The 12222-nt window shown below is 39.9% G+C and overlaps 1 protein-coding gene across 3 annotated transcripts in view; it reads right to left on the minus strand.

Moving 5' to 3' along the window:
- Window positions 1-7311: 7311 nt before the first annotated feature.
- The window catches only part of CadN2 (Cadherin-N2), a 77287-nt gene continuing 72376 nt past the window's right edge, over window positions 7312-12222 (minus strand). For all 3 annotated transcript variants that reach the window (XM_070277419.1, XM_043213687.2, XM_017251623.3), the window contains 3 exons: window positions 9248-9469; window positions 9012-9185; window positions 7312-8865 (listed from right to left, as the gene is read on the minus strand). In XM_070277419.1, the coding sequence (XP_070133520.1) occupies window positions 8555-8865; window positions 9012-9185; window positions 9248-9469 (707 nt within the window). In that variant the 3' untranslated portion in view covers window positions 7312-8554. The remainder of the gene's footprint in view (window positions 8866-9011; window positions 9186-9247; window positions 9470-12222) is intronic.

Raw genomic sequence — 12222 nt, forward strand, 5'->3', positions numbered from 1 at the left:
AGGTTTCTACTGGTTCAGTGTTAGCTAGATATAGCTAGAAGATTCTTAAAAATAGACAATGAATCAGGGTTTCAATCTCTTCCGATCTTAATTAAAATATGGGCAACAAAAAATAAATAATATTTTTGGAATAAAACATGATATTTGAAACATAAACCCTTTGAAAAATTGCGAAAAATAGGTCAAATTTAGAGGGGACGGGTTTTGATTAAGAAAAAAGTTACTCAAAACTCCAAGTTCGGGAAGGTATGTATAACATTCATTGAGTGAGTTAAATGAATTATATTAGCTGAGTGAAACACATTTTACTTTTGAATGAAAAAAAAGGGAATAATTTTAACATCTATTTTGATTTGCTAGAATGAATCTCAGATTCACGTTTTAGAAAATATATTAACTTATTTACTCCACTATAATTAAGCAAATACCATTTATGAATCAGGGCTTCAATGTCTGTGTCTTTTTAAAGCCCCTTGTCTTCGAGTTGACTTGGCCAATTGCATTAAAAGTATATTAGAAAATCTGACGATGCACACTTTTGGGAAAAACAAAAAAACCCGTTGCAAGGGTATACAATTTTAAATGGTTTTGCCTGCATTTTGGCCACGAGCACGATAAAAGTGTCAGTTGCAAAAGTTTTTGGCCAACGCAGGAGCATCTGGCCAACAACAGCAAGAATTAAAAGGGTATTTGGTAGTGGCGAGGAGAGGTAGAAGAAGGCAGGTCCCGGGTATCCTTCATTTCCGAGACAAATGGCCAAAAGTAGAAAGAGGTCAACCAAGGAGGTTTGATTGGCTAAAAGTTGGAAAAACTAGGTGAAAATATTGAACAGTATCCACTTAGTTTGTCGTATGAGCTGGGAAGATAGAAATGTTATTCCTAGAATTTTCCTGAAAATGTTGGTAGCTCAAAGGGCTATAATTGAAGACTTTAAAACGCCGTCCATTGAAAATATTAAATGGCGGCTTGGCTCAAAGCACAAACGTCAAGCGAAAACGGCAACTGGCAACCAGCGTGGCGGTCATTTGCCAAAGGTCAACGACAAGCAGAAATGGCTAAAACACTTTATCCAGAACGAAGCCCGGCCAAAACCGTGGCGAACGGCCCCACCACAGCCTCCGCTTTGCGGCAGTTCATTATTGATTTTTGGGCCTAGACGGGCATGAAGCTGAAAAAATGTGTTGAAATTTATTAAAATTAACTGCAAACATCATTTTTTTGCCTCCTGCTTGTTAGTGCTGTCTATTTTAATAACTAAAAAATTGTGCGTTGATGAAAAACATCATTAATTAAATATGTATCGCGACATATGCCCGTTGGCAGTAAATTCTCATTCTCGTTTTTTGGCCTGAAACTAACGCAGTTTTTCATTTTTCATTAAAATCGAAATCAACAGTTTTAAGCAGGAAAGGGAAGAGTTTATTAAAAACAAGAAAGGAATGCTAACTTCGGGCGGAGCCGAAGTTTATATACCCTTGCAGTTAAAACCGGATATATATCGCAAACATCGGATATAGTTGGCCGATCCTTATGGGAATAGGAATATATAATCCAATTTATTACAATACAAAATCTAAAAAAAGTCCAAACTTCTATCTTCGAAAATAAGAAAGTTGATATTTCTACCAAGTACCATTTCCGATCGTTCAGTTATATGGCAGCTATAGGATATAGTCGGCCGATCCTAATGAAATTTGGTAGGTTGGATCAACTGGCCAAAAATAGAATCTGTATTAAGTTTCAGCTTTTTATCTTCAAAAACACGAAAGTTGGGTCATTTCCGATCGTTCAGTTATATGGCAGCTATAAGATATAGTCGGCCGATCCTAATGAAATTTGGCATGTCGTATTATTTTGCCAAAAATAGCTCTCATGTCAAATTTGAACTATCTAACTCTAAAAACACCAAAGTTATACCATTTCCGATCAATCAGTTATATGGCAGCTATATGATATAGTCGGCCGATCCGGGCCGTTCCGACTTATTTACTGCGTGCAAAGGAAAGAAGGGTGTGTGCAAAGTTTCAAGTCGATAGCTTTAAAACTGAGAGACTAGTTTGCGTAGAAACAGACAGACGGACAGACAGACGGACAGACGGACATGCTTATATCAACTCAGGAGGTGATCCTGATCAAGAATATATATACTTTATAGGGTCGGAGATGTCTCCTTCACTGCGTTGCACACTTTTGACCAAAATTATAATACCCTCTGCAAGGGTATAAAAATCTGTAACGTTATTATAATTAAGAACTATACAGCATTTAAATAATAATAGGTTTTATTAAAAAACAAGAAAGGAAAGCTAACTTCGGGCGGAGCCGAAGTTTATATACCCTTGCAGTTAAAACCGGATATATATCGCAAACATCGGATATAGTTGGCCGATCCTTATGGAAATAGGAAAATATAATCCAATTTATTACAATACAAAATCTAAAAAGAGTCCCAAACTTCTATCTTCAAAAATACGAAAGTTGATATTTCTACCAAATACCATTTCCGATCGTTCAGTTATATGGCAGCTATGGGATATAGTCGGCCGATCCTAATGAAATTTGGTAGGTTGGGTCAACTGACCAAAAATAGAATCTGTATTAAATTCCAGCTTTCTATCTTCAAAAACACGAAAGTTGGGTCATTTCCGATCGTTCAGTTATATGGCAGCTATAGGATATAGTCGTCCGATCCTTATGAAATTTGGCATGTCGTAATGTTTTGCTAAAAATAGCTCTCGTGTTAAATTTGAACTCTCTAACTCTAAAAACACCAAAGTTATACCATTTCCGATCAATCAGTTATATGGCAGCTATAGGATATAGTCGGCCGATCCCGGTCGTTCCGACTTATATACTGCGTGCAAAGGAAAGAAGGGTGTGTGCAAAGTTTCAAGTCGATAGCTTTAAAACTGAGAGACTAGTTTGCGTAGAAACAGACAGACGGACAGACGGACAGACGGACAGACGGACATGCTCATATCAACTCAGGAGGTGATCCTGATCAAGAATATATATACTTTATAGGGTCGGAGATGTCTCCTTCACTGCGTTGCACACTTTTGGACAAAATTATAATACCCTCTGCAAGGGTATAAAAACCAGGAAAGTGTAAATCTTGTTCGGATATCCTAATATTTTTAGCCATGATAGTTTTAAAAATTCCTGCTGTCAACGCTAGTGACATTAACTAATTTAAATTGATTTATTCATCTGGAAATACAGCAATAATGAGCTAACAACATCTCGCTGTCAATCTGGTTCGTCTTCTTCTCACTCAGCAGTTGGCCAAAACTCTCTGGGCCAAGCTAATTAAATTTAATTTCCCATTGATTAAACGTATTTATTTCGATGTTTTCGGGTTTTCTGGTAGTTTGGACAGCTCCGCCAGGCATTTCTTACGTCTCCTACCTGGCACGTTGAATTATTAATTGTATGATTGATTGTTGTGCCCACCGTGTGGTCCATCTCCGGTCCCCTCCTGCTCCCAAGCGCCCCCGCCAGCCGCTCTTCGTTTGTTTCGCATTAGCAGCTAGTGGCTTGGAGGGCAGCTCCACGGGGAGCTAACTACTCGATCCGAATCCGGAGCTTTTTATTTGTCGGCCTGTTGGGGCGTGAGAATGGCTTTTTTCTCGCATTTTTCTCGCTTCTTTAACAATTGTTTTGTTGAATGAAGTGGCTTGATTAGCATTTGGCGGCTGGTGTGTCAAAGTTAATGTAATATGTCGATTTTTTAAAAATGTGGGTCAGCATTGGAAATATAAGCTTTTTTCTTATCGTTTCAAAATAAATTCATACTAACTTTTAATTATTTATATTAATTTTTGTAAATTCTAAAACTGCCTCTTTTATACAAAATAACGATACATTTAAAACTAAAGTTTTTTCAGGGGTGTGTACACACTTCCTGGCACGTAAGTTCCTTACATGTTATGTAGATGGCGCATTTTGAATATAGCACCACTAATAGATGGCGCCACAAACGTTTTGCGCCATCTAGTGATGTTGCCTGAAGAATGTATAAAATATTAAATGTTAAATTATACACTTTATATACAAATTATTACACTTTATATATTTATTTTTAAAAACTTATTAAATTTTGGCAGAATTGTGTATCCTTTCCCACAGTATTGGCGACCTTTTACCTTTGTAATAGAAACATCCAAACACGTAATTGAGCTTGATGGTAATGCGATAATTTATTCAAAATTTCGGCCAATTTAGTCCGGGAGGTTAATTATAATGTTTTTCTCGTTTTTGCCTGTCATTTTCGCTGGTCATTTGCCTTTAGTGCATTTTCTCAAACTCCAAACACCCGAAAATGGACTTAAAAACAATAGCACATCCCTGCTAATACCGCTTATTTGCGCTAAGTAATGGTCTCCGAATGGAAATTAAAATTTCAGAGCCATGTAACGCGAATCCGACGGTGCGTGGAACCCAACGCAAAGCTAATCCATAAACATTAGGCTAAAAATACAGCGAAACAAATTGCGGGCAAAATAATTAAACAAATTGCATGACTTTTAATAATTTATCTCGCAGGACAAAGCAGGTTGTGTGGAGAAAAGCGGGCTGGGCCACCAAATCGGGTGAGAATCAATGTAATTAGCATAAAATCTGGATGGTCTGCCCTGAACGGAATGCGAGCGGTCTCCAAATATTGCATCTGCATTTCCGTCTCGTTACGCTATGCCAATATTTGCATATTTATGGAAAACATTGAATTAATTCATGGATGCCATGAGATTTAAAAAACAGATACTGTAATTTCGGCCACTTTATGGAAATTTATTTATTGCAACCCGGTTATTAATCTAATGTGGGTTTATTAATTTACTTTCTGGACCGACTTGGGAGGGCTTTTGTGCTTGACTCGGCTTGCCCTGAAGCCATAATATTACCCATACGCCTCGTTGCCTATAATTTGTGTTTACATCTAAGCCAACTTGTATTTATGTCTGGAAACTGGATGGGTTGCCTCCCGGTGCTCTGGGCAACTTTGAGAATCTCCGTGTTAATGCCACTAATTAGCTACTTGGCAGGTTGTTGGCTTGTCTTGCAAACTATTCAATACTGATTGGGGTTTCGAGGAAAGCTGGTAAACTATTGATTCCAGCGAAGTGCAATATTTTAATTATGTTTGGGATTGAACAGAGTTTCTGAAGCTGTAGGAATTTACACGACTTTCAACTTACCTACGAGTGTACTCACTCCTTCTCTAAAATAAAACCATAAATTCCGCGTCCCGAGAAGCTGGGAGGATAAATTGATGGCTGGTGACTATCGGTAGCTCAAAGCAGTCTGGTTTATTATGCGCGGGAGAAAAAGACAGGAGTGGGGGCTAAACAACCTAAACCGAAAAATTTCAAAGGTCACTGCTCAGGATTTTTCACGGCCTAGAAAAAACGTGGCCACCAATCGCCCATCTACAGTGCCGACAGATTCTGGCTTGCGTAAGAGGCAATGCATGTTGGCCTGTCAAACGCTCCGTTGAATTCCAGGCTGCCTGGCTGCCTGACTGCCAGGCTGTTAGCTGCCAGGACGCTCCGTTTCACCACTAACCATACAGCATATAGACAACCCATTTCATACAACGAAAATGGACGCGAAAATTTCTTGCTACAGGCCCCAGCAGGCCCCAGAGCGGATTTCTTACGCTCTCTTACGCTCATCGTTCGTTCATCTTACGCTCATTCTCGCATTAAATGTTTTCTGTTTCTCAGTCTCTAAACGGAGCGCGATGAAGAAGGTTGGCCTGCGCTTCGGTTGATCTTTGTATGTATGCGTGTCACACATTCACATACATGGGTGTATGTGTGCGTGCGATTTCGTTTCGAAGCCAGCGCACAAAATTTTGATTTTTCTTACTTTTAAGGCTTGCTACCCTAACAAAATTCGGGTATTCGTTATTTGATGAAATGACGAAAGAAATTATATTATTTTGTATATTATATTTTTTTATTATTTCAGCATACATTTTTAATTTATTTAGGAATAAGATTAAGTGTTAGTAGTAAAATGTTTTCTGTATATATATTTTTACGAATCATTAAAAATCAATATACTGAGAAAGTGTCAGAGTATATTTCGGTCGGAGTCACTTAAAGCGCCGTTTGCTTTTAAGTTTTTGTTGTTCTGCAAGAGGCTTGTGCATGCCTACTCTAACGATGGAATGATTTTTAGGGGAGGGTGAAGACGGGTGAAGAATTAAATTACTTTTTAAAGTTATTATATATAAGGAAATATATATAAGGAAATTATTAAATTAACGACAATAATTTAATTAAATCTCACAATAACCCAAAATATAATAACAAGTGCCTGAAAAATTGTAAACAAAAAAGGTAAACAAGTCCATCAGCTGTTTTCGTGTCTTCACCCTCCCCTAAAAATCATTCCATCGTTAGAGTAGGCATGCACAAGCCTCTTGCAGAACAACAAAAACTTAAAAGCAATCGGCGCTTTAAGTGACTCCGACCGAAATATACTCTGACACTTTCTCAGTATATTGATTTTTAATGATTCGTAAAAATATATATACAGAAAACATTTTACTACTAACACTTAATCTTATTCCTAAATAAATTAAAAATGTATGCTGAAATAATAAAAAAAAATAAAATAAAAAATAATATAATTTCTTTCGTCATTTCATCAAATAACGAATACCCGAATTTTGTTAGGGTAGCAAGCCTTAAAAGTAAGAAAAATCAAAATTTTGTGCGCTGGCTTCGAAACGAAATCGCACGCACACATACACCCATGTATGTGAATGTGTGACACGCATACATACAAAGATCAACCGAAGCGCAGGCCAACCTTCTTCATCGCGCTCCGTTTAGAGACTGAGAAACAGAAAACATTTATTGCGAGAATGAGCGTAAGATGAACGAACGATGAGCGTAAGAGAGCGTAAGAAATCCGCTCTGGGGCCTGCTGGGGCCTGTCGCAAGAAATTTTCGCGTCCATTTTCGTTGTATGAAATGGGTTGTCTATATGCTGTATGGTTAGTGGTTTCACTTAGCAGGAGGCGCTCAAAGTGGCCTCCCTGCTGCGGCTGCCACTCGGACACCTTTGTCGGGTCTTAACGGCGCGTTTACGGCTCCAAACGCCGGAGTGTCTGGCCGGAAGGTGGTCGGGGGCAATGGGAGCGGAGCAAGGATCATTAGGCAGTGTCAACAAGCGGATTGCCGGATTGGCAGCCACCCAGAAATCGTAAAAAATATGCTATGCGGGTATTTGCATGGAAATGCGTTTCTCCCAAAAACCGCTTTAGTTTTTGTTTTTTTTTTTTTTTGTATGGGCTTTATTGATTTTTAAAAAAGTATGCTTAGACGCTAACTACTAACAAATTGTCCTTTAACTAACGTAAATGTAATAACCCTTCGTGTATGACTCATAATACAGTTTTAATATTAATATTTCATTTTCTGTACTGGTTGTGTAGTTGCTAGTAAATGCAGAAATATGAATTTGGTTTGATCAACACTCGTATTTGGTTTCGATTTCGTTTTCATTATCGGTTTCGGTATAGGTTTAGATTTACGCAATTAGTCTATTAGTTGGTTTCAATGGTTTTTTTCTTTTTTTCGGTTTCGGTTTGGCTTCACTTTAATGGTGAAGAGCAATCATTAAATTACAGAATTTATTATTTACAAAATTATGTTACAGTTGAGTTTGCCGTTTCCGCCGTTCCATTCCGCTCCGTCCGTTTAGTTTTAAATTTCACCAAAGTTAGTTATGATTTTTTCCTCTTATTAAATTTCTACTTTGCTCTGCAAACTTTTGCGGCAGCGTGGCAGCGGGTTCGGTGGCAGCTCTCAGCCTCGGTTTCTAGGTGCCACCTGGTCGGTGGCAATCGGACACGGACACGTTCCCCTGTCGGTGCCGCCGTACAAAAGTTGCAACGTTCAACATTTTCGGTCCCCGCGTTTTCGAGGAGCGGTGACTGGGGTCTGGGGTTTGGGGAAAATTTCGGTTTAGTTGCGTAGAACTTACGTGCTAGAGAGTTAATGCCGTATTTATACAGGGTCTTTAACTAGTATGTAGCAAGTTTTATAAACTCTTTTTCCATTTTGGAATGCCTAATGTAATTTATAATATATCTATTCTTTATTCAAAGATTTATTTATTGATTTCTCAGTTGGTTCAGTTTAATATTCAATAATTTCCAAAGATAGGGAAGGGCTTAAAGAAAAGTTTTAGTTAGAAGTCTGGGAAACTATATTTTTTAACATTTTATATTAATTTTTTGATAATTTTTTTTTGAAAAGAAACTGAAATGGTACAGAATTAGTGTCCTTTAACAGGAAGCTGTGGATTATTACTTCGAGAACCCATTCGTATTTGAAACACTCCAATATCTTATATGTGAGAGAACACCTAAAACCTTAAACATTAAGTCTTAAATTCCACAGATAGCCACATGTACACACAATTAACCCTAACCAGACACACGCCGCTTCGGGCGTGGGGGCGTCTGAAAATTCGGCATGTGCCATCGAGCTTACAGCTGAAACATCATTTTTAACTACATCTTAACTATTTATTTTTATAATACAACTTTTCCGACATCAGGCGGCGACATTATCCCACTGACACCGCCACCGCCAGGACCTGCCCCACTGCCGGTGGCCACAACCGCCAGGACACTGCCACTGCCGTCCACCGAATTCACTCCTCCGGCACCTCCGACTCCGACTCCTCCGAGAGGCGGCGACGATGATGATGTTCCAGCTCCTCCGCCGTCCGATGGGAGCTGCTTTGCTTTCGCCTTATCGTGCACGTACATGGCGGCCAGGGCATTGAAACGTGGACCCCAGTTCTGTAGATAGTTAAAGTCTTGATTCTCATCATCAGTGCCTGGAATGAAAAGGAAAGAATACGATTAGATGATTATCCGAGTAGAGAATAAGTATTGATACTTCTATAGATAACTGTGTAATAAGAATAATACATTTTTCTATAAAAATTAAAACATTTTTTTGTAATTTAATTGAAACACCCACCGGATGCCAGCGAACTAAGCGACTCGGCGATGCTGCCACTGCCCTCGAAGGTGAAGTTGCGCAGGTCGTCGAAGGGCGGGGCGTTGGGATCCTTGTCGATGCGCTGCTTGCGCTCCTCCATCAGGTAGGCCACGTTCAGCTCCTGGCCAGGTGGCAGCAGCGTCATCACGGGATCTGGGGGCAAACAGGCGCCAATTACTTGGCCAAGCTCTGGCACTCGCCGGTTGTTTACTCACAGATTATGGGCATCTTGCAGGCGGCGATGTCCGGAGGTCCTCCCTGGGCGCTGATTGGTATTTGCAGTGGCGTAATGTCAAAGGCCGTCATATCGTCCTCTCCGCCGCCCTCGTCCTCGTAGCTGATGACCGTCTCGCGGACATCCTTTTCGGGTCCGGAGCGCTTCTTCTTTTTGGTTGTCTTGCGTTTCCGGCTGTATAGCACAAAAATCAGGGCTAGTACTGAAAGAGTCACAATCAGACATTAAATTAGTTGGCTTTTTAATGGGGTTATGTTTGTTTAAATTCTTTCCAGCCAGGACTCATTATCCTGGTGTACTTTTTCTACTGAAAAGAGGGCAGAAATTCCGAAACAAATTTGCAGTAAAGCGGCAATGGAGTGTCTTGTCTGTTAACTGTCAAAGCCATAACAACAACTCCATTTACGTTTAATGAAGGTAATTAAATGTAGGAAAAATGTTTTTCTCTTCCTACTTCCAGTTTCCACTCTCTTCTTGTACGAAGGAAAAAAGCGCCAATACTGACACAGTGGAAAATGGAATACATTTTTTTGAAAAATAAAGTTGAAATATTGAAAATCCAACCCAGAGAAATCGTTCAAATACCATGTCCCATTACATACTTTCACTTAGAAGCTAAAAAACGGGTTTGTAAATCTGGTGGATTCTTTATAAATGACCTTTTTTCGTTGTCCTTGGGAGAGCCAGTTGGCAGTTATTGCAACTAATGAATCCGCTTAGCCCAGAAGAAGTGCTGCTGCATTAAAAACCAACCAGAGAAGTGGCTGGAAGTCCCGAAGAAACATTCTTGGCGGGCTTGTCATTTTGGAAAAGCCAAGACAGAGTTTTAATTATTTTTACTTAGCTGTTTGCTTAACCCCACAGTCCCGAGCCAAGTTAATATTCCTGTCAACTGGAGCGCAGATGATAAAATGCAAGTCTGCGCCCAAGTCCTACTCGAGTAGTCCTGCGAGTAGTTTTCCGTTTTGTTTTTTCTGGACGGAGGGGTCATGTTTACACGACAAACAGAACCGAAGAATTTGCCCAGAATATGTTGCAAGTGGCTGAGTGGAGAGAAACTTATTAATAACTTTATGCTACTTAAGCAAACTAAAGTAAAATGGCAAACGCAGAAACGCAGAAGGAGACGGAGCTTAACAAGTCCTCGTGGCAGGACGACTTGGAGACAGTTGAAATGTGCATTTGGGATGCGAATGTTTTTGGCCTGCTCGTAATCCGCTTAGTTCCCAAATGACTATGACTCTCAATGTTGAAAGCGCACTATCCGGCCTGCACTCGGAAAAAATCCAAGCCTGGACTGGCAAGAATTCGGCTTTTTAAACTTTTGTTGTCTTTTCAGGGCAGATGCTTTTCCCAGTGAAGCTTGCAGTTGGTCTTCGCTCGGGAGCTACAAAGTTTAATGCAACAATTACAGCATAAAGTTGCAACAGAAGACACAAACCCAAAACCCGCAACCGAACCGAAAATAGTTCATTGCCAGCTCCTGGCGATGGCAAGAACTGCATTAAATTTGTCTCTCTCCGCAGAAAGGAGCTCCAAAGTTTCTAAATTATCTTGCCGCACAAGTTTTCCTATTAATGGACAATCCCCACCCAGGTCCAGAGCCGCCCAACAGCAATCTCCGATAATTCGCCTAAAAAGCCAAATCTGTTTCCCAACTTTTATCAGTAATAAAGTATAGAAAAAATTATGAAATAGTTTTAATCCCAGAGTTTGCAGAACTAAAAGGATAAATAATTTGCCCTTAATTACATTTGTTCCTAAAATTAAGACAATTTAATTTTAAAGTTAAAGTCGGCTATTCGAAGCCAAAAATTTAGTTAGCCGAGACGTGACTTAAAAACGAAAATAAAAATCACCAGTCTGGGAAAAGTTATTGCAAACAATTTTTGGCTTTACGTGCCCAAAAGTCCAGCCAACCACAAAGCTAGTTATTGGCTTAAAAAATCAGAAATTTGTTGTAATTTGCATTTAAAATGCTCAGATTGCCAGAGCTCTGCCGGGCAGATAGATGTTAAAGGCTTACTTACGTCAGGGATAAACTGAACAATATTTTGCCAAGCCGGTCAGGGCCATCTGTTCATTCATCAACCTTTAATCAACATTACCTCCGCCTAGGAAAATAAACCAAGCCCAAGTCCAAGTCCAAAAACAGAAAAACAGGGGAGAGGCTGGGGCAAAATCTAGTAACCTACATAAAAACTTGCTAAAACAAAGGCAAAAATATCCTGTAAGATGGACAAAAGCTGAACCGAAAGCTCTTTAACGGCCTTTGTTTGCACTTAACTATACAGGCAAGGACCCGAGCAATATCTTGTTGCCGGCCAGGACCTGCTGACCAGGTCAGCTCATCAAGGGGTGCAGCTAGAGGAGGCAGTGGAGGTCCTCTTTAGTTGCTCCACTTGAAACTTTATGCTAAAGTACAGTTCAGCGATTCACAGATTACACAGGACGAGCACCAGGACCAAGACAAGACATGAAAAAGCGTCGACTGTAAATAATGTTAGATAATTATTTAGTTTTTGTTGCCATTGCCGTTGTCGTTGTAGTGGTCGTTGTCCTTGCTGCCACTTTAAGGCAAATCAACACGAAAGGAAAACAAGCCGTCGGGAATCTGGCTGGCGTTGTCAGATTTTATGTTTCGGTTCCTGTAGATATTTTCACATCATAAAAAAGGACGACAATGATGAAAGTACTCTTGTGCGCGGCAGCTCGCCGTTTATTTATTGCGCCTATTTTGCGGTTTAGCGGTTTTATGGCCACTTCCAGGCGCTGTTCCTCGGCGTGTCCGCCCCGCGGCCAACTGCGTAATTATCTGCCTCAGCAGCGACTAATTAGCTCAAGGATCCTTTAGAACAACAGAGGCCTCTGTTCTCCCCAGACTCAAGGACTCGTTAAAGTCGCCCCCGAAACCAAAATTCAAAGGCTGGATAAATCAGCGTCACTTTTAAATAT

This window comes from Drosophila bipectinata, chromosome 2L (genome assembly GCF_030179905.1).
Source record: "Drosophila bipectinata strain 14024-0381.07 chromosome 2L, DbipHiC1v2, whole genome shotgun sequence".
Lineage (NCBI taxonomy): Eukaryota > Metazoa > Arthropoda > Insecta > Diptera > Drosophilidae > Drosophila > Drosophila bipectinata.